The sequence below is a fragment of the Phocoena sinus genome, chromosome 14 (genome assembly GCF_008692025.1).
Source record: "Phocoena sinus isolate mPhoSin1 chromosome 14, mPhoSin1.pri, whole genome shotgun sequence".
NCBI classification, from domain to species: Eukaryota; Metazoa; Chordata; class Mammalia; order Artiodactyla; family Phocoenidae; genus Phocoena; species Phocoena sinus.
Genome location: NC_045776.1, coordinates 88,304,727 through 88,327,261, shown reverse-complemented (window position 1 = coordinate 88,327,261; position 22,535 = coordinate 88,304,727). Strand labels below are relative to the sequence as shown.

Here is a 22,535-nt window from a genome sequence, read left to right as displayed (position 1 = left end):
ATCTCAGGTAACCCTGAGAGAACTGCTCCTGATTTGGGACGCAGGCAGCAGGAAGCAGCAGTGATCTTAGCTCCTGGACCGGGAGCCCTAACCACTGGACCACAGGGGCCAGCAGCTAGGGCCTGGGTCCCTAGTTCTCGATGTCTTGTCAAGAATGAATTCAGGCAAGGATGCAGAAGGGAAAGAGAAAAGTGAGAAGTTTATCAGAAAAGCCGAGTACATGTGGAAAGACGCACGGGCCAACTCAGAGAGAGAGAGTCCTGAAGAGTTGTTGCGCCTATGGGAAATTTAAATCCCTTTGAAGGGGGCGGTCTTCCGGGTCTTTGTCTCCTTCTTGGCCAGTCGTACTGTTTTGACCTCTAATTTGTCTCTGGACCCTCCCCTGGGTGTGCACACACCCCTCAGTCGAGATGGATTTCATCGCAAAGGCGTCTGGGAGGAAGAAGGCAAGACTTACTGTGGTCTCGCATCCCCTGGCTTACTGACCCCTTGAAGGCTTTTGTGCATGTGCAGTGTCTCCCTTGCCCCAGGGATGGGAAATGTACGACCTGTTGATCTTTTAACAGGGTTTTGTGCCACTCTGTCGCTGCCATAATGCCCAGTTATCCACCCTATTCCTGTTGCTGTTTCTTATATCGAAGTGCAGATCTCAAAATACAGACAGGGGCTTCCCTGGTGGCGCAGTGGTTGGGAGTCCGCCTGCCGATGCAGGGGATGCGGGTTCGTGCCCCGGTCCGGGAAGATCCCACATGCCGCGGAGCGGCTGGGCCCGTGAGCCGTGGCCACTGAGCCTGCGCGTCCGGAGCCTGTGCTCCGCAACGGGAGAGGCCACAGCAGTGAGAGGCCCGCGTACTGAAAAAACAATATATAGACAGGAGTCCGGTCATAAATATGTAGTTCTGGAGCCCGTTTATTTCTTGCTTCAGGAGATGTAAACAGGGGGCTGGTAAGGAAGGTCCAGCCTGGAGCCCATCTATCTCCTGCCTCACTCCTCGGAGGGGACGGGGAGCCGGGATATATAGAAGTTTTTGCAACAAAGGGCAGGTAGTCTGAACTTGAAAAGATTATTGTTATTAAAGAAAACCAGATATTTCAAGTTAAGAATTTTAGTGCTTTTCTATGTATCGGAAGATGCAAGAGTCTGGGCTCACGGAAGTCATTCCTTCGATGTGCACCTCAGCTATGGGGTTGGGGGCAGGATCCTGTGTTTTCACATCCTGCGTTCCCTTAAGGTACGCCCTTAGGGGTGGCTGCGATCTGATGGCTGCTAGATGGCAGGTATTCTTTTTTCCTTCCTGAGTTCCCTCAGGGCTCACTGTCGGGGGTCAGGGGGCTGCCATTGCTGATGGCTGAGACATCCTTGTTTACTGATATGGCTATAGCAGTATTTTATTCCTCACTCTGACAGGATGGGAAGGATTACCCTATTTTAAGGACTCATGTAATTAGATTGGGCCTACCTGGGTAATCCAGGATGCCGTCCCCTCACCTAATTGCACCCTCAAGCCCCCCTCTCCCAGGTAAGGTAACACAGTCACAGGTCCTGGGGATCAGGGTGTGGACACCTTTGGGGCCACTGTTCTCCCAGCCACGCCATCGTGGACTTGAATCAAGGCTCTCCCCCTCCGTTTCCCTGATGGGATGCTGTGCTGTGATTTGATGAACTGCTCGTCTGTCCCCATCCTCTGACTTGAGGGTCAAACCTCCTCAAGGTCAAGAAGGGTCTCAGATTTCCAAAGGTCCATTCAGTGAATATGAACTGATGCAAAGGTGAATCCTCAGGACACCCACGGGCAGGAGGCGACAGGAAACTATGGACCAGGAGGGCCTGGGGCGCTGGTGAGACTGTGCCCCACGAGGGTGTGTCCTCCGCTCGGCACCAGCCACGGCTGCCACATGGCACGGATCTCAGAGCTGCCTGAGCCCTGGCTGCTCAAGAATGTCAGGAAATCAGAATTTTAGGCAAAACATCTCAATCTTTAAGCACTGGCCATTAACTGACATTGTTTCAGCACTGACCAGATTGAGCACCTGGAGGTCGCCCAGCCTGGGTTCCTGCAGTTTACAATCTCCTCCCTGGGGAGGTTCTTATGTGACAAACCCGCCCAGCGCCTCCCTCCCGGGCCTTCAGAGGGACATCTCTAAGATCAGATCTGGTGTCTCCCACTCACGTCACACCCCTCAGAGGCTCTCTCCACCCCCTCTTAGCCTTACCTGCTGCCCCAGCCCCTCCTCCGATGTCCCACCGCCCCAGAACAGTCCTCAGCCCCTACTGTGTTCACACCCTCAGCCCCAGTATTTCCCAGCAGTGGAATGTCCCCTCCCCGGTCCCTGTTTCCTGCGGTGTGCACTTGGAGAGAAAAGGTTCACGTTCCCAGGGAAATGCCTTGGACAATTCCCAGGTGTGAAAACCTGTCTGCTGGTTGGATGCACACAATCTGCTACCTCATAAAGCATTGCAACAAAGTTAACTAAACACTGCGATGAAGTCACCATCCCGTGGAGACCAAGCAGGGGAACTTAATTCTTTTTTTTTTTTTTTTTAAACATCTTTATTGGGGTATAATTGCTTTACAATGGTGTGTTAGTTTCTGCTTTATAACAAAGTGAATCAGCTATACATATACATATGTTCCCATATGTCTTCCCTCTTGCGTCTCCCTCCCTCCCACTCTCCCCATCCCACCCTTCCAGGCTGTCACAAACCACCGAGCTAATATCCCTGTGCCTTAGCGGCTGCTTCCCCCTAGCTATCTACCTTACTACGTTTGTTAGTGTGTATATGTCCATGACTCTCTCTCGCCCTGTCAAAACTCACCCTTCCCCCTCCCCATATCCTCAAGTCCTTTTTTTTTTTTTTTTTTCTTTTGCAGTACGCGGGCCTCTCACTGTTGTGGCCTCTCCCGTTGCGGAGCACAGGCTCCGGATGCGCAGGCTCAGCGGCCATGACTCACGGGCCCAGGAACTCCGCGGCACGTGGGATCTTCCCGGACCGGGGCACGAACCCGCGTCCCCTGCATCAGCAGGCGGACTCTCAACCACTGCGCCACCAGGGAAGCCCCGGGAACTTAATTCTTAAGAGGAACCTTGATAACGTCACGTGTGGCTGAAAGTGAGGCCACTGGTGAAACAATTGCTGGGAGTGTCTGGACACTTTACACAGAAATTAACAGTGCTCCTTGGAAGCTGCTTGAATAATCCATTGCTGGTAGATGACAGGACGAGGAATGCTCTACGGCAGCGGCCCCCAACCTTTTTGGCACCAGGGACCGGTTTCGTGGAAGACAATTTTTGCATGGACAGGAAGCGGGGGGGCGGGGGGTGGGGGGCGGGTGGATGGTTCAGGCGGTAACGCGAGCGACGGGGAGCCATGGGCAGCGGCAGATGAAGCTGTGCTCGCTCGCCACTCACCTCCTGCTGTGCGGCCCGGTTCCTAACGGGCCACGGACCGGTACCGGGGTTTGGGGACCCCTGCTCTAAAGGTCTAAGGCAGACTTGAAAAGACCCACTGGGGACCTGGAGTTTGGGGCTGCTGAAATTCTAGAACTATTCACAGCCCTTTTTCCTGGAGCTGCTGAGGAAGTATCCAGTGTGACCAGCAACATTCTACCTACGTCCCCAGTCCTGGAACGTTTCTCTTTCGTATAATCCACGTCTCTAGAGCAAAGCTGCCTTTGTGCTCAGGGCAAAGGTTTGGGCACCGTCCATGATTTCCCCCTTTGCCTCACATCCCACATCTAGCATCTCGTAAGTCCTAGAGGGTCGACCTCAAGCATATGTCTTAGCTGATGTGCCCCCAGCTCCGTATGTGACCTGGCCCCATCCCCCTCGTCGCCCGTGAGACTGCTCCGCTCTCCCTGCACTGCACCCACTCCTGCCCAGCTCCTTTCATCTTGCCGTTCCTTCTTCCATTATTTTCCCCAAGGCTTCAGAGGCTTTCCCTGACCGCTGTTCTAAATCACAGTTAGCCTGCATACACACACTCACACATATAAACACACACCCCTGCTATGTACCATGCCTGCACACTTAGGCATATATGCACACCCTCACACATACAGATACATACGCACCCCCACACACTCACACAAACATACCCACTCACAGCCACACATACACCTACCCACTTACACATCCACACGAACTCTACATGTTTGCACATACACACTCCTACACGTCACACACGCACACGCACGCACAGTCTATCACGTCGCCCTGCATCATCGTCTCATCGTCCTCAGAATGCACACCACCAGCTGGTGTCACCATGTCCGTGGCTCAGATACTTGATCACCATTGGCCTCATCCACTAGGACATCATCTCCAGGAGGACAGGAGCCTCGTCTGACCCGTTCAGTGTCTCCTCCACAATTTCTAGAACTTTCCCTACCATGTGGCAGGTACCCAATGAACATGGGTTGGATGATGAATAAGGCTTCGTCTTCAACAAGGTCCTGAGGCTGTAGCAGAGCCCACATCCCTAGGCAGGGGCTACTTCACACCCGCTGAACGCCACGCTGCCCCCTCGCCTCCAATTCTGCACGTTCCACACTGACGACAGTGCCCTTGTGATGTGTCGTCACAGACCTGTCCTATCTCTGCCATGAAATCGAGTCAGCTTGGACTCAGCTTCCTCACATAGGTGGGGGATGGAGTCATACTTGTCTCGTCTGCGAGGGTGAGGACCTGGTACTCCTGCCACCCAGCCGGCTCTCACCAGTGATGGGTATTCCCACACATCCACCTCCAGACTGCTCCCAGGGTCTGCAGGGTGGCTTTCATGTGACTGCTCCAGGCACGGACTGCGCACCCTCCCCGTGACCAATGGAAGCCACTTGTGTTCATTTACAAACCTGGTCACTGGCCAGCCAGTGGTAGGCGTGGAGTGGTTCTGTGTAAATCCCAATGTGATTCTGAACGTTTGTTTTATTTCATCTCTCCTAAACTTATCAGTACCGTGTATGTCTTTGAACATGCGAGTCCTCTCTTAGGTTTACACGGTGCCAACAGATGTTTTAATACTTACTTTCGGAGCGTTTAACTTAACCAGATATTTGTGTATCCCTCCCTCCAGTCTTACTGACCTAGTTGCAAGTGTAATGGTGATTCAGGACACATCCTCTGAGGCTCAGGTCCCTTGTTTATAAACGGTGAACGCTCCGTTCAGAAGTGAGAACGCAGTAAAAACTCTCTAAACCACGTTTTTTAGCTTGGAAAAACCATTTGCGAGCCCAGAGGCGAGATTAAAGCTACGGTGAGATTCTAATTCTATGACATGAGGAGGAAACATTGAAGCAAAAATAAAATATAAATAAAACTTTAAAGAAGATTAAGCACATTAGAACTAATACAATAGATGTACCAGAGGCAAATAATGAATAAATCCTAATCCTTACAGGAGAAGATGTTCTAGGAAATGTGGGTTTCGGCTCCGAGCCCTGGAATGCAAGATAATAAGACAATAGGTAAAGCTGGGCAATAGCTAAATGTCGTGAGGGAAGCTCTGTCTGGTGCCCAACACGCGCAGAGTCTATTATAAAAACTACTCTGGGACTTCCCTGGTGGTCCAGTGCTTAAGACTCTGCGCTCCGAATGCAGGGGGCCCGGGTTCGATCCCTGGCTGGGGAACTAAGATCCTGAATGTGCCTGGTGTGGCCTAAAAACAATGCTGCTTTTCCTGATGCACACAAAGGTTTGCAGCCGTCACAGACAAACCCCACAGCTCAGTGACCAAAAAGAACAATCCGTTTGTCACCCATGCCTGGTGACAATCATGGACTGACAGGGGTGCTCTGCTCGCCACAGCTGCCCCAGGACCCAGGCTGCTGCTGTCAGTCACCATGTCGGAGTGGGGAGGAGCTCCACAAGGACGTCAGATGCCCTGGGATAGAAGTGAGCGTGACCTCCATCCAGCAATCCCATTACTCCAGGTGGGTGAGATGAGCTCTGTAATGGGGCTCCACCCTGTGCTGTGGAGGCTCAAAGGAAGGAGCATCACGGGCAGACTGGGGTCCGGGAGGGCTTCCCAGGGGGCTCAGGAGAGGCAGCCTCGCCCACGAAGAGGAGGGCGTGAAAGGCTGAGCCTCAGACGTTTCTGGAGGCGGGTGGGGGTCTGAGCGCCGTGTGGGTCTCAGCCTTTGCCTCTGGCGGTTCCTGTTCTTTAACTGCGGTTGTGGATTCTCCCCAGCAGCGCCGAGAGCAGACCGCAGAGCAGCCCGTCTGGGCGCTGTCTCCACCTAAGGACAGGCCGCCACCTCGGGAGTGTGTGCACCTCATCTGGACACACGGGCTGTTGTAGCCCCGTCTTAGACCTTACTTCTGGGAGCCGTTCCCGCCAGAATCTCTCATCTTTCCCAGCGATGGCTAAGCCGTGGGCAGATGGCATAACCCTTCCTGCTGTGCGGTGTTCCCTGGTCTCTTCTCTTCAAAGCGTGACTGACAAATCAGTGCACGATAGAGGGTGGACACTTTTGACCCAGTAATCCAATTTCCAGGATTTATCCACGATAGCTGATGTCTGCAAAGGTCTACCTACAGATATTTCATAATGGCAATGATACCCCTTACAGACTTATAATGGCAAAAATATCCCAAGAATCCAACAACCTGGAATTGATTAAACTGATTAAAGAACACGGGCATCCATAAAATAAGAGAGCAGAGGCATCGCCACCACCAGAGCCCCCTGGGAGAGCCTGGGGGTCGAGGTACTTTTAAAGTCTCTTCAGGGGACTCCGTTAGCCAGAAGACAATTCCTGCTGGAGAAGAATGATTGATGTCACTAAAAATAATGACACTCTATCCATGCATTTAATTGTTAAGAAAGAAACAGTTACAATAAAGTGTGTGTGATCAGAAGCCATTTTCATGAAGATAGACACACCCTCAGGTGTGTGTGTACACACCCAAACTCACACACAACCTGAGAAACCAGAGAATATTTCACTGTTCTCTCACTGTTGATTCTTTTCCTGCCTTTTGCTCATCAATAATTAACACATCTTCTACAATAATTATGCATTTTTGCAATAAAAAAGGTTAACATTCTTTAAATGTTTCTTATCATCCAAACAGTTGTTAGCACTTGGATGCTTGGGGATGGATATACAAGATGATGATACCACGGAACCTGAACGAACAGTTTTAGCACTGCTTACAGCGATGGAAATTGATGTGAACTGGAAATTAATTTAAATAGATTTGTGCACCTGGAATCTACTGTTCACTGGCTAATTTTTCCCCATAATCCCTAATCTTGAAAATTCTTGCTCAAGAAACTGCTCTTTAAAAATTCATAAATGCACACTTAAATAAATAGATGAGCTCCCTAAAACTTGATTCATTGTTCCAAAAAAAATGGTGTGGAGACGCTTCACACACAAAGGAGCAGAAATCGTTCAGCCTGCTCGGAGGACTGCACAAGTGCGCGTGGGAGGTCTGGGGATTCATCACAGGAGCCAGGGAAGCCCAGGCTGCGTCCGTGAGGGGCAGTGGGATAGCGAGAGATGGCGCTGAGGACTGTGGGCCCCCAGCGCAAGGTCGCGGTCACAGTCCCTGCGGCCCCGTCCTCCCGTCCAGGCCCCGCACCTTCCCCAGCATTGTTTTCAGTGAGTCTGTGCAGGAATCCCGGGGAGGACGGGCGGGGCTGGAGGGAGAGTGACCCTGTGAGTCCAGGCAGACCCACGGTCGGGAAGGGCGTGAGCGTCCTCAGGTGTGAGTGACGTCATCGGGGCTCCTGGGCTGCAGCCCCCGATTTCTAACCAACCTTCGGAAGACAGAAGGGGAGCCACTCTGAAAACCCAGCAAATGGCTCAGAAAACCTGCTTCGAGGATTAAGAAAAGCATGAAACTGTTAACTCGTCCTCTGGACCCTCTTCCTGGGCCTCTGATATCACAACGATGCCCCAGCTTCCTGCTGTGGAAGGAAGGTTGCAGGGGAGGGGAGGTGACGTGCTTCCTCTACGACCCACATCACTGCAGAGGCCCTGCTCCCCCCGGGCCCATCACATGCAAATCCTCTCTGTTGACCGCTCTTCTGCAGCAGCTGTTGTTGTGGGCAGAGCTGGACAGGAGCTGCCCTGCATGGGGCAGGTGAGAGCACCCAGGCCGAGACCCGTGAGGCAGATGAGTTCTAGGCCCCAGGCGTGGTCAGGGAGCTGCAGCCTGGCATCCCCTGAGATGTGGGGAATGCAGAATCCCAGGGCCCAGCCCCGGCCCAGGAATCAGCATATCTGCAGTGCAAGCAGCCCCAGGGGACTCCTGAGCACGTTGTTCTCCGAGGAGCCAGAGGGCAGCTGCTCTGTCTGGCCAGCACAGCACAGGGGGCAGAAATGCATCCATTGTGGCTGCATCGGGTGGGCCAAGTCTGCTGTGAGCGGCTGCAGACCTCAGTCCACAGGAGCTCACGTGAGACAAGCTACTCTCTCGCACAAAACCCAAGTGTGGAGAAGTGTGGTCCAGGGCTGGCATCATCATTCACAGTCATAAGGGAAGATAGCTCCTCTCTCTTGCTTCTAGGAACTCCTCGATATTGGATTCTTCCTCATGTTCCAAAATGGCTACTTGAGCTCCAGCCCCCACATCTACATTCCAGCTGCCCGAGACAGGCAGGCCACCATCCTTATCTGACTACTCTCTCGAACTTCTCTAGTTACCTCCAAGCTTGGGGACAAGCTTCACACAGAGCTACGGCAGCCACAGCCTGTGTCCTGGGATGAGTGCTGGGCAAGTCAGAGTGATTCTCCCACCAGGGCCAGGTGTGAGCATTCTGTGTGCCCCAATGCTCCCCACCCCACGTGGAGAGAGTCTGTGCAGCGTCCACCTATAGGACCCAGCAGGGAGAGAAGGGAGAAAGTCAATACACTTAGTGAAGAAAAATCTCTCAAAACTCGGGAAATCTGTAAAACCAGAGACAGAAACTGGGGCCAGGACTGTTTGCTGTTTAACTGACAAACACAGCTTGAAGCAGAGGAGGTTCCAGACTATCCATTTATGTGAACAAGCTACACAGAATGCAGCAGTCAGGCCATTAGCTCATTTATCTGGACAGACTCCATTAGGTCCATTACTCTTCTTGATTAAATCTCCTCCAAGGATGCCTGTCAGAGGGGAAGGAATAGTCCCACATGGGCTTGGGGAGATGCCAAGGCAGCATCTGGGTGGTGTTCCCCCGGATTGCAACCTCCCTTAGCCCCAAGCAAGAAGCACACAAGGCCCTTCCTGCTGCTCGGGGACATCTGGGGGCCCAGCTGTGAGCAACAGGGAGCTCTGCTGGCTTCTCTCCCAGCTGCACCTCCAGGGCCGTCCACAGAGCTGCTCTGTCCACAACCAGGGGTCCCAGCTGTCTCCATCTTCCCCACACCTATCCTTGGGGGGTAGCTGTGGCCTGGCTCCCCCATGTCACACCGTGGTTCCACACTTCCTGAGCAGACACCGGTGTTCCCTCACACATCATGGCTGAGATGCCTCCCCGGGAAGGAGAATGGGACCATGAAGGCCATTTTAGACCAGTCAGGGTTTGCCCCTGCACTGGTGTTGGGTCACCCTTCCCTGAGTCATCCAGGAGATTCAGTGTTCTCTCAACAAGGAGCAAGGTGGGGTCTTGGATGGAGACCCCGTGTCTACCGCACCTGTTCCCCTCTGCTGTTCGGAGAACAGAATTAGAGCTACTGCAACTGCAGGGCTTACTCGTTTTACGGAATAAAACCTCCGACAGAAGTGGAAGGGACTCAAAATTCACACTGACATGAAGAGACCGACCCCTTCTGTTTCAGATTCCATCCTGCCAGGGCGGCAACTTAACCTTGGATGATTTGGGGATTCCGCACCCCCTTTCCACCTTTTCTCCAGAGATGAGTCCACGTTCGGGGGTATATGTAGCACCAAAGTATCCAGGAGGGGGGATCAGAGCCCTGGGAACTGCACCTGAGAACCTGCCCACTGGCTTCTCCCTCCTCGGTCTTCTGAGTCTGAAGAGATCAAGGGACTGGAGGGGAGAAAGTACTTTCATTGTAGCCACAGTGCACCTCGGTGAAGTGACAGGAGAGAGCTGGCAGCCCTAGCTCGCTCCCATCCTATTATCAACAGCTACCCTGCTTTGCACGGGACGTGCTTTATCAAACCCGTATTCCATCTGGGGGAAGGGCATTCCTGACTTCCCAGCCCCTCTGGGCTTCCTGTCTCCCCAAAGAGGGGGAAAATGCTTTATCACTAGAGAAACACTTCTGAGGGTCACCACCCTAGACACAGACCCACTAAAAGATGCAGATTTACCATAATGTTACAGAACACTTCTCCTACCACACATGTTGACACCACAGCAGAACAGGAGCTGGTATATTAACAGATTAGGCTGAAAGGGCTGCAAGCTGCAGACTCTATGAGGGGTACAGTCCACAGGGAAAGTCCAAAGTCAAGGGTAGAGAAGGAAAAACAGGAAGTTGGAGCCTCAGACACCTACAGCTGCAGCGAACAGTCTGCAGAGCCCAGCTCCCGGTCAGACAAACGTAACTCCTCACACGGAAGTCCTATTTACCTCCGTTTCTAACACCCCATACAGATATGTTTAGCTTTTAATAACAAGAAAGAAAATTGTAAGGGATACCAAAAGGCAAAGAAAACAAAACAAAAACCAAGCATCACAGTATACTTAGGTGTACACCATAATGACTTGACACTCATATACACTGCAAAACAATCACCACGGTAAGTCTAGTCGACATCCACCACCGTACATGATGGTGATGGATGGCACGGCTACAGAAGTGCTTTCTTCTCGTGCTGAGAACTTCTAAGATATTCTCTCTTCGCAACTTTCAAATATGCAAGACGGTGTTATTAAGTGTAGTTGCCACGTTATACGTTATAGCCCCAGGACTTATTTTATAACTAGAAGTTTGTACCTTTTGATCCCCTTCATCCATCTTGCCCACCACCCAACCCCCCACCTCTGTCACCACCAACCCACTCCCTGTTTCAACAGAGGACACACTAGTGGTTACCAGTGGAGGGGGAAGCAATGCAGCGGAGGGGGAGGTACAAACTATTGGGTGTAAGATAGACTCAAGGGTGTACTGCACACCATGGGGAATAGAGCCTATTTTGCACTAACTATATATATGGAGTATAAACTTTAAAAAAATTATTTTTTAGTTTCGTAAGCATTTTTCTTTTTATTGGAGCAGAGTTGATTTACAATGTTGTGTTAGCTTCTGCTGTACAGCAAAGTGAATCACTTATACATATACATAGATCCACTCTTTTTAAGATTCTTTTCCCATATAGGCCATTACAGAGTGTTCAGCAGAGTTCCCTGTGCTGTGCGGTAGGTCCTTATCTATTTTATATATGATAGTGTGGATATGTCAACCCCAATCTCCCAATTTATCCTCCCCCCTCCCCACCTTTTCCCCTGTGGTAACCGTTAAGTGTGTTTTCTGCATCTGTGACTCTATTTCTCATGGAATCTAAGATAATGGTACAAATGAACTTCTTTACAAAACAGGAATAGAGTCACAGATGTAAACATTTTTTTGAAGACTTTAAAAAATAATAAACCAGATTTAAAGACTTAGTATAGAAAAAAGAATGTAAAATAGCTCAACAAGTTTTAATGTTACGTGTTGAAATATTTTTGACACATTAGCTTAAATAAAATATATTGTTAAATTTTTTTAAAAAAAAAAGAAGCACCGGTATTCTGTCCAGTACATTAACCTGGGGAGACACAGGGCCGCGCAAATCCCACTGCCTGCCCCACCCAGGGAGGCTCCTGAGAGGGCAGGGCATTGCCCATCACAGTGTCCCAAGAGCTGGAATGTGCTGGGCACATAGAAAGCACTGAATAAATGTCTGCTGAGTGAATCCCAGGGTTGAATTTTACCCACGTGTGTTTCTCTTCAGATTTTTGTCGTGAGACCCACTGTCCTGCTCACCTCCCACTAGCAAAAGACACTAAAGACCACACTTTAAGGACATTAAGATTTTATTTCATAAAAATCACAACATATTTTCACTATGTAGTGGCATTCATCGTCTCTCCTGTGCTATAAACTACTTTAAACACACTCTTGTCTCCAACTGCTTCTCTTTGGCCAAATTATGTGTAGATAATAAAATACTGCAGAAGCCAAAATATGTAGCCTATAAATAAAGTGCACTGCTCTCGTTCTTTAGAAGTAAAGAGTTCGCGCATTACTTCTCCTGATATATTAGCTATGTAGGGCGAACATGCAGAGAGTTAAAAAAACAACAAAACCAAGAATTCCATCTAAAATAAAAACAGTTCCTTACTCGATTTGCTTCACCAGAAACTAAATAAGAAAAAAGAATCCAAGTGTAAATCTTAGGAAACAGTGTTCTCACTTCTCGGGGCTCTTGGGCCTGACAAGGATCTAACGCCAAGTTACAAGCGATCTGGTTTCTGGAATCACGGAGAGAGCCTGGAGCAGACCTGGGCGCACTTTCCGCCAGACACGGGGTCTCTGCCTCCATCTGCCAGGTTCACCCCGACGGCACACCCATGGGGAATGCCCGTGGCATTGTCACAACGTGACATCTGGGACCCACCCGGACGGAAGGACAGAGGTCAACCCTGCGTCAACACACCGCTCTGTGTCCCACCCCCCTCCCGGTCGCCCCACCCCCACCGGGGGAGATGCCAGAAGATGGCTGTCACACTCGTGATCATCAGGGCGTGAGTTACTTCACGAAGGTGCCGGAGTTATATGGAAAAGGTCTGCAAGACGTTGTAAAATCTCACTCGGAAACAAAGCAGACGTGTTGGGAGAGGCGGGGCGACGCGGTGGGGAGGCCTTTAATGCTGTCGCCGTCACAGTTTTCAGGGAAGATTTTCCAGTATCGAAAACAGGTTGGAATTCCGTACCCACACATCTCACAAGCACTCTTGGTGCTGTCATCACAGGGTGACCTTTCACAGCCTGTTTCCCAGCTTTTCTCGATGGCGTTTCGGTTCACGTCTATGATCGAACCCTAGCGTTCCACGGGGTCCCGCCCACACACGGAGCCCTAAGGATCATCCCATTTCCTAGGGGGCTGAGTCCGGGTCCATAAATTAACATCAACTCAGAAGCTACAGCTATTGCCACCCTTCCCACCCCGGGTCGGTCAGGGCCAGGGTCCTCCCCCGGAGCAGCCCGCCAAGTGGCTCTGTGCGTCAAGGTCTGCCCCTGTGGCGACGTGAAATCACGTACTGCGCTCCCCTCCGCTGTGATCCGCTCGCTAGAAACACGGAAAAGCATTTATAAGTGATGAGGAAGAAACTCTCTGCGGGACGTTATGCCTTGGGAAACGGTGGCTCTGATGGGCCACCGTGGTGAACCCACAGGAGGCTCAGGTGCCAGGAAAGGGGGCGATCTGAAGGCTGACTTGGAGTCGGAAGAGCCAGCACTCACGAGGAAGGGGGGAGAAGCTGTCAGAGCAGAACCCCCCCAACCCAGGCTCTCCGCCTATGCGAGGCCCCGGCGCACAGACAGGGGCGGGGCACCCGGGCGTCAGCAGGTGCCTGGCATCGGGGCCCTGCTTTGGGTGGAGTCAGCAGGTGGAAAACATCCTCGGGCACTTCCCCACGCGCCCCCAGGGGCCTCCGCCCAACCTCCCCTGCAGGACCCCACCTCTCTGGTCCCAAGTCCCCATCGTGGCGCCCGCCGAGGCTAAACTTCCCTCCTGGCGCCACGGGCCTCCTGTGCGCACAGTGTGGAAGGTCTGGGGCTCTGCAAACTTGCAGTGACAAAGGGGAGGGACCGCTGTGCTCCGGGGGGCCCGTCCCTCGCCGTGTATCAGGCTGCGGGCTCAGCGGTGGGCTCTGTCACAGGAGCAGGTCGCAGGAGAGGATGCTGTCACGGGGGGCGGGGGGGAGGGCCGTGACCCCCAGGTCCAGAGAGCGACGAGGAAAGGGTCCCAGTTGCGAAGGCAGAGCGATGCTTGCGTGTTGTCTGCAGCGGGTCCGGGGGTTCTGAGCGGCAGGCTGCCGGGTCCACGGCCCCTCTGCTCACACGGCGGACAGGTCCACGCGGTGCCCGGAGTGGCTGCTCTTGTCCCAAGGGGTGAGCTTGGTGGAGCCTGTACCGGGCCGGGTCCCGTTCATCTGCAGGCCACACAGAGGATGGAGAAATGGAGACTGCTCTGAGACGAGAGACCCAAGTCCCACAGGAGCGCTGAGAGCAAAGCCTTGTGCCGGAGAGTTGCCTGGGGGCGGCCCCACGGCTCCCCAGAGAAATGAGGACCCAGAGGGCGCAGTTCTCTCCACCTTCTCTGCACAGGCTCCCCTGCCTCACGGCTCCCAGGTTCTGGGGTGCACTCACCCAGGCAGTCACTCATTCATCAATCTGCCGTTCACTCATTCACGCCTCTTTTCAGCCGTTTGTTCACGTACTCCTTCGACACTGATTTATCGAGCAGGCTGGGCACTGGGGCCTGTTCTAGGCGCTGGGGTCACACCAGTGAACAAAGGCGACCAGACCCTTGCCCCCGGGAAGCTCGCGTTCCAATGGGGGAGGCAGACGACGGCCATGAAGCAGATGAATAAAGCAAACCACCGCCAAGGGTGGCAGGCACAGGACGCTGGAGTGCGGTGGGAGCACCTTTGTTCAGTGCCGTCCAGGAGGGACTTCCCGAGGATGGGACCCCTGAGCGAGGGCCTAGCTGACAGGTGGGAGGCTGCAGTGCAGTGAGAACCCAGGATATCGCCTGCTCCAGGCTGCCCGGGGGCCCTGCCTGGGGGTCTGCAGGGCGGGGGGATGAGGGACCACTTCCCACAGGAGGAAGGTGAACCAAGCCCAGCGCTGGGAGGTGAGCGGCTTGTTCAGACCCCTGACCATCCAGACCCAATTTCTCAGGCACCTGTAGGGGGAGGAGACCTGATGTAGAGGCCGGGCTGTGTCCAGTGACTTCTGTGCCTCTTATAGGACACCCTCAGCATGTCCAGTGTCTGCCCCCCCCCCCCCGGTCAATTGATCCTTCCATCCCACTAAGTCAACCTAAGAAGTACTGGCCCTGGGAAACGGGGCAGGAGAGAGGGCCAGGTGACTTCGTGAGGAGGGGGACCCTGTTGTGGGTGTGACATCAGCTCACACCGCCTGCAGTCCTATGTCAGGTGTGAAAAGCCCAGCCCCCGAGTCGAGCCTCCATCACCCCGATCTGGGCAGCCGTCCGCCCGACACTGATGGTGCAGGCGCTGGAGCTCGGGGAAGGAGTGAGCGGAGGGCCTGGGGCTCGGGCTGTAAGAGACGCAGCCTCAGGACCACGTGGTCCTCTGTAAGGCAGAGGCTGCACGCAGCTTAGTGAAGCAAGTCCCGGCTGATGAGGACCGAGAACAAGAGGCCTGGGTCAGTGTGGAACGAGGACGGAAGGCACCCAGGGCAGGATCGGCCAGCGCAGGAGGGGCGTACACGAGACACCACATGCACTCACGATGTCCGAGTTGAAGGGCTTCAAGTTGGCCTGGCGGGTGGAGCTGCTCGTGAGGGACCAGACCTTGGTTTTATGCTTGAAAGCAGCTCTCACCTTCAAAGGCAGAATGAAAGGCTCATTAGAAGCAATTTCAGAAGTTGCAAAAGCAACAAGAGGTCATTCTAAAAGGTCCCGAGGAATTTGTGCTGCAGGGTGAGGACAGGACTCGGAGGCATCAGATCCAAACGGAGTCAGTGGTTCCGGAGCGGCGCTACGGACGTGTCACTGGTTCGTGTGGCAGATACAGGCTGTGCCCCCACGCCGTTCCCAGCCCTGCACGGGGAGAAAGCTGGACCCGGCCTGCCCTTTGACGACCTCACAGTGCTGGGTGGGGAGATGGGACACACTCGACGGTGAACGGCCTGGGGGCCGAGCGTGTGACCGGCACAGAAACCACACAAGGCAGTAAATGACGAAGCGCACGCGTGGGGCGGGGCCGCGTGTGGTGCCGAGGCTGCCGCCCCCTCCTCCCCCCTCTGCCACGTGGATCAGTCTCAGGCCCTGCTTGGGCTGCTACCTGGTCTTTGCAAACACGTGACCTCTCCTCCGCTGGCCGCCATCGTCCTGGGCGACTCACCCTGCCCGCCCCTCCCCCATCTCCTCCCTCCCCGCCTGACCTATCCTCGCGCAAACGGATGGACTCTCCCGGAAAAGCACAGAGGCGGGTCGTGCTTCTGCCCTGTTCTCAGTCACCGTTCCAGAGGCATTTCCCCAGGACCACAGCCTGGAAGGGACTCAAATGCCAAGGAACACAATGCCACCCCCACAATTCACAGGTAAAACTTCTCCCACGGACTACGGGTCCCGAGCGACAGGATCTAGAGCACCTTCCACCATCCCCACGGCCAAGTGCACGGCAGGTGCAATGCCCCAGACTGCACCAAGAGGAATGAGCCCACTCCAGGTACCCCAATGCCCCCGGAGGCCACATCATAAAAGTCCCCTCTCTAACCCCTGCAGTCAGGACTCCTCCTTACACCCCAGGCCAGCTTCCTGAATGCCTCTGGGGAGGATCTGCTGGGAGCACATCTGCATCTTACTCTCCCTAATGTGCCAGATGCCAAGCAAGGTCCTGGATCTCCAGCTCAGCTCTTCTACCCTGTCACCACCTCCCCTGGTCCCCCACACAGCCAGCAGTGCCCGTGTGACATCAGTGAAGGACGATGTGCGTATGTCGCTTAGCAACCGGGATGAGGGACGGAAAGCAGCCTCCCTGCACACAACCTGTCACCGACACCAAGGCTTATTCAGGGTTACATTCCCGGACGCCAGCCTGATGCGGCAACACTGTTCCCGCTCTCTGTGCCCTTTCAGAAATGAAAAACCAGCTTCATACTGCCACGAAGTGGAGCAGACATACCTCTGAGTTCAGGAGACAATGAAAAAGGAAGATGAAAAATCCCTGGGGAGGAAGGGGAGGAAAACACAGAATTAGAGCCACTTGCATTTTGTTACAAACACTTTCTGAGGGTTCTTTCCAATGCCACCTATGGGCTCTGAGAGTGACACTGGCACGGCTCGGTGTTGGGGAGCATGTGGGAGTGCGCTGTGATGCTGGACCCTACGGTCTGAAGTCCGTACGCGTGGAAGGGCATCCTGTGATCTAACCTAAGCGCAGGCAGCCGCCATGGCCAAGATACAAAGACGGGTGGACGCCCAGACAGGCTTAACCTCAGAGAGGAGCAAACACGCTGGGGCAGACAAATGGGAGGGCACGAGCGCGTCACCTAGCGCGAGTCCTGGTGTCCTCACCTGCAAACTGAGGATGACGGTCGCAGTGAGCACAGGCACAAGCTGAGGATATCCGCAGACGCCTAGAGACTCTGCCCGTGTGTCCGCACTAGACGAACACTTCACGTGAGTCACCTCACTTAGTGCTAACAAGCAGCCCCCGCAAAGTGGGTCCTGTCATTGTTCCCACGTTCCGGAAGGGGAAACTTTATGGGACACAGAGGATAAGTGAGGATCCCAGGACCTGGCGTGTGTAGGGCTGCGGCCAGGACAGCCGACCCCCTCTCGTTATAAACAGCCAGAAGGAAACTATGCACAGGGGCTTCTTACAAATTAGAAGCCTGACACCGTCACTGGCTGTGAAGACCCAGAAGCAGCAAGGACACCACGGTGAGGGCCGGGGTGGATTGAGCCTTTGGCTCGGTGGCATAGGCCGTGTATGGCCACGGGCGCCCGCCTCCACCCTTCCTCCGGGGGCTTGTGGCTCTGGGGACTCAGACTCTGGGCTCCCAAGTCTCTGGTTTCCAGGCTGTTACCCTTGCTGCCCTTCCATGCAGAGAGCAGATGAGAACTCAGAGCCCAAGGTATCCCCATCACCACCTCTCCACGCCTGGCTCCCTTGCAGGAGCTGCCCACGTGCTGACCGTCTTCCTTTCAGGCCTGGGTGCCCCTCCACAAATACCGTCCAGGAGGACGAGGCAGCCCTGCTGTGAATGGGGTCCTGCATAGCCCATTCGCTCAGAGACCCTGGTGCACGCCCCATCCATGCCTGTGTCCTCAGGCCTTGGGGACCCTCCACGCTAGGGGTCCACGAGGTGCGTGCGTGTGGAGGGGACGGAGCACAGGGTCTCCCTCCTGCCTCAGAGGCACCCTGCTCCACACGCCCACTCACAAAGCCGCTAGTCCCATCGGGCCCTCACCTGTAAGGAGTTGAGTACGGCAAACATGTACTGAAAGACCACAGCCTGGTTGTTGACAGCGAGCACGCCAAAGACCCACGAGGTTCCCAGGATGGGCAGCAGCACGGCCACAGCTTTCGCTGTCAACCTGCAAGAGGAACAGGGAGGGTGGGCAGGCAGGGCGGGCCCAGATGCGACGCTTCCAGTGGGAGCAGAAAAGGCCCTGCTGCGAGTGAGACCTGGTTCCTCCCTGCAGGAGGCCTTGGGTCAGGAGCTGACCCCCCCAACGCACAAGACAGGGTCCCTGCAAGGCCAGCTCTGGGCCAAGCAGACAGCTCTGCTTCTGCTGGACTGCAGCTGGCACTGGGCTTCCGGGAGCCAGCGCACCCTCTGGGCACGCTCAGGCTGCCCACCCCAATCCAACTGGTGGCGATGCTGAGGGAAATGCTGATGCCAGGTGCCCACGGAGCAGAACACAGCCGAGGAGACACACCCAGCGCCGGGGCACCTGCAGCCTCAGCCTTGAGGCTCTCCCGTGGAATGTGAGTTCCGAGAGGAGAAGGATCTGGGTCCCCCAGTGTCCGCAGAGCCCAGAACAGAGCTGGTGTGGAGGCAACGCCCCAGGGGCTGTCTGAGTCCTGGCCGCCTCTGATACGCGCTGCAAATCGTCGTACACTAACTGGGGCCTGGCTTACCCCGACTCAGACAGCTCAGCTCTCCACAGGGTGGTTTCTGCACGTAAGCGTGAGAGAGAAGTCCAGAGACGGATGGGTGCCATGCTGCCCAGCTAAGCAACCTGCAAGGCCCTGGTCCCTCGGCGCTGCAACCCGCACGGTCTCCCTCACTAGACGGTGAGCCCTCTGAAGGCTGCGCTCTGTATCTCTGCAGTCCCAAAGCCAGCATAGCACCAGGACCAGCGGGCAAGATGAGGAAGAGGCCACAGAATGGATGAAGGACGAGCCAACGGTGCCGCTCAGGGATCCAGCCCCCCAGGAGGAGGCGCAGGGGCCCTAAGGGGCCCCCTGGTCAGAAGCCCAAGGTCCCGGCATGGACAGCTCCTAGCAGCAAAGCCCTAGAAAACCAAAGATGTGCTCCCACACGGCATCTCTCAGGGAAGCTGCGGCTGCGTGTTTTCATAAAGTCAATACAGTTAAAATCAGACTCCTGAATCTGGGGAACAAAATATCATGAATGGTTTAGAGTCGATCTTTAGATCCTGGAAAATCCATCATTGAAAGAGCAGCTGCTGAGAAGTCGGTATCAATGTGTTACTTTTAAAAAGACGGTTCAGTTTTACTTCAAAAATGAAGCAATAAATGATAAAATCTTGGAGGAAACTCCTCTAGTTGAGGCTCTCTGAGGACTTGTTAACACAGCCAGAGCAGCCTTGTCAAAGGCAGAAGGAGCGGGGTCCCTGCAAGAGAGGAGGCCTGGGCAGGTGGGGGACGCCGTCTGGACGCATAAGACTCCCCGATGCCCACCCCCCTGCTCCCCGGGGGCCGGCATCCACCTGCCTCCCACCCCCAGGACCCGGATCTCACTTGGGAAAACTGAATGTTCTCTGCTGCTTTCTGGGGAGTCTGAAATCATGACCAATAAATAGAGGTGAGAAAGCAGGTGGAAGGCAGCCCTGTTAGGGCTCCTGAGGAAGCATCTCATCGCGTTAAGTCACTGAGCGCTGAGCTACTGGGCAGGAAGGAAAGGACTAGATTGAAACCAGGAGAGGGGGAGCCAGAAGTGTTCCGAGGAGGCTGTGCTGCGTCTTCCCGCCCGGCTCCCGGGGCTCCTGCTTCACCAGCCCAGGGAGGCGACGCTAGGAAGGGAGTGAGGCAGTGACCCAGGGTCCCGCTCGGCCACATGAAGAAGAGGCAGGGCAGGGAGCGTGCTGGGCGGGGAGAGTCGGGGGTCTGTCCAGAGGCACGAGCCAGACTCTCCAGGAGGTCGGTCCCGGGCGCCGGGTCACGTGCAGGACACAGGAGGGCACAGCGGCAGCGCCCCGGCCCTGCTTCTGCAGAGACGCGGAAACGCCCTCGCGATGCACGGCCCCTACCTCCCCCGTGTCAGCCTCCACTTGGGGACCGGGTCCCCACGGAGGACAGATGGGTCGTGGACTCAGCTGCCTTTCGGGGCCGCGGTGCGTGAAGGGGGGCGGGCAGAGACGGGGTCGCGGGTGTGGAGTGAGATCCGGGCTGCTCTGGGTGCCGCGAGGCCAGCGGTCCTGGGGGTGCCGGGTCAGGCGGGGCCCTGCGCACCGAGGGGAGGGCCTGGGGGCTGAGGTTGGGGTGAGGGAGGGTCAGGCTCCTTCCCAGCCAGGCCCCCGGGGCTGGGGGACTGGCGGCCTCACAGGGCAGCACTGCCTGTTCTCGCTGATGGACGAGGAAGGGAAGTGACCCTGACCTAGGAGAATCTCGAAGGTTTCCAGGGACTGAAAAAGCCCGAGGGGGCCGGAGCCACTTGTCAGGTTAATTTACAGTGTCTGGAATTCATTACAGAATAATTGTCTTATCGATTTGCTGCTGACATGTTTACTGTTTTCCCTTTCAGATCGGAAGAGATATAGCGTAGATAAAGTAACTTACAGAATGTCAGCTGCCTAGGAACTGCACCCTGTTTCTATAGCAGCCCCTAAATTCCCTCTGAGGGGCCGCTGCCCCCACTTCCTGACCCAGTGGTTCGGGGGCGCTGACTGCACCCCACAGCCAGGATGGACCGTGTGACTCAGGCCAGGGTTAACTGGTGATTTCCATCCACTGGGACTGATTTGTGGATGGGCATGCGGTCTGGTCTGAGTCTCGGTCTCCAAGCTCAGGACCTCTGATTACTGGGGAAAGAGACACACTTTCCCATGGACTTGAACCTCCTGTTGCAGCCATTTGGTCACCAGGAGGCAGAGTCCGTCTCAGCGTGAAGCCGACAGAGGGCGTGGAGCTGAGAAGTGCGGGAGGAGCTGGGCCCTGGCGGTATTATTTGATGCGCTGGACCAAGCCGTTCTAGACTCATTCCTGGACTTATGATTGCCTGTGTCGATAGGTACACCTTGTGCTTTAGCCAGTTTGTGTTGGGTTTTCTGTCACTTGCAATTGGCAGAGCCCCGACGATGGGGTGGAGAAACCCCAGAAGGCAGTGAGTGTGTGGGTGGAATGCCCCCCATTCAGAGACACCTGCTCCTTCGGAGGACGAGCCAGCCCCAGAGCAGGTCAGGAAGTTCCACCCTCCTCAGGACAACCTGTAAGACGGCTGCCATCACCCTCGCCGCGCAGACGAGGAAATCAGGGCATTGAGGGGTTGAATAGCTCACAAGGTCCCAGCAGATGGTAGGACTGAGGCAGGACTGACCCAGGCAGGGCGGTCGGGCTCCAGAAGCCTCCTCTGGACCCCACCGCCAGCTCCTCTCACCCTAGGGGCGGACCAGTCTCTGAGAGAACATCTAATAGACCCCAGACCCCACCGCCAGCTCCTCTCACCCTAGGGGCGGACCAGTCTGTGGGAGAACATCTAATAGACCCCAGACCCCACCGCCAGCTCCTCTCACCCTAGGGGTGGACTAGTCTCTGAGAGAACATCTAATAGACCCCGGACCCCACCACCAGCTCCTCTCACCCTAGGGGTGGACCAGTCTCTGAGAGAACATCTAATAGACCCCGGACCCCACCGCCAGCTCCTCTCACCCTAGGGGCGGACCAGTCTGTGGGAGAACATCTAATAGACCCCAGACCCCACCGCCAGCTCCTCTCACCCTAGGGGTGGACCAGTCTCTGAGAGAACATCTAATAGACCCCGGACCCCACCGCCAGCTCCTCTCACCCTAGGGGTGGACCAGTCTCTGAGAGAACATCTAATAGACCCCGGACCCCACCGCCAGCTCCTCTCACCCTAGGGGCGGACCAGTCTGTGGGAGAACATCTAATAGACCCCAGACCCCACCGCCAGCTCCTCTCACCCTAGGGGTGGACCAGTCTCTGAGAGAACATCTAATAGACCCCGGACCCCACCGCCAGCTCCTCTCACCCTAGGGGTGGACCAGTCTCTGAGAGAACATCTAATAGACCCCGGACCCCACCGCCAGCTCCTCTCACCCTAGGGGCGGACCAGTCTGTGGGAGAACATCTAATAGACCCCGGACCCCACCGCCAGCTCCTCTCACCCTAGGGGCGGACCAGTCTGTGGGAGAACATCTAATAGACCCCGGACCCCACCGCCAGCTCCTCTCACCCTAGGGGCGGACCAGTCTGTGGGAGAACATCTAATAGACCCCGGACCCCACCGCCAGCTCCTCTCACCCTAGGGGCGGACCAGTCTGTGGGAGAACATCTAATAGACCCCGGACCCCACCGCCAGCTCCTCTCACCCTAGGGGTGGACCAGTCTGTGGGAGAACATCTAATAGACCCCGGACCCCACCGCCAGCTCCTCTCACCCTAGGGGTGGACCAGTCTGT

General features: G+C 55.1%; 1 protein-coding gene across 4 annotated transcripts in view; it reads right to left on the bottom strand.

The window, feature by feature from the left end:
- Positions 1 to 11,785: 11,785 nt before the first annotated feature.
- Positions 11,786 to 22,535, bottom strand: part of ADGRD1 (adhesion G protein-coupled receptor D1) — a 144,070-nt gene continuing 133,320 nt past the window's right edge. For 2 of the 4 annotated variants that reach the window (XM_032603319.1, XM_032603320.1), the window contains 4 exons: positions 18,120 to 18,246; positions 16,829 to 16,870; positions 15,430 to 15,522; positions 11,786 to 14,859 (listed from right to left, as the gene is read on the bottom strand). In XM_032603319.1, the coding sequence (XP_032459210.1) occupies positions 14,452 to 14,859; positions 15,430 to 15,522; positions 16,829 to 16,870; positions 18,120 to 18,246 (670 nt within the window). In that variant the 3' untranslated portion in view covers positions 11,786 to 14,451. The remainder of the gene's footprint in view (positions 14,860 to 15,429; positions 15,523 to 16,828; positions 16,871 to 18,119; positions 18,247 to 22,535) is intronic. The other 2 variants (XR_004345475.1, XM_032603321.1) reach the window with 2 other exon arrangements.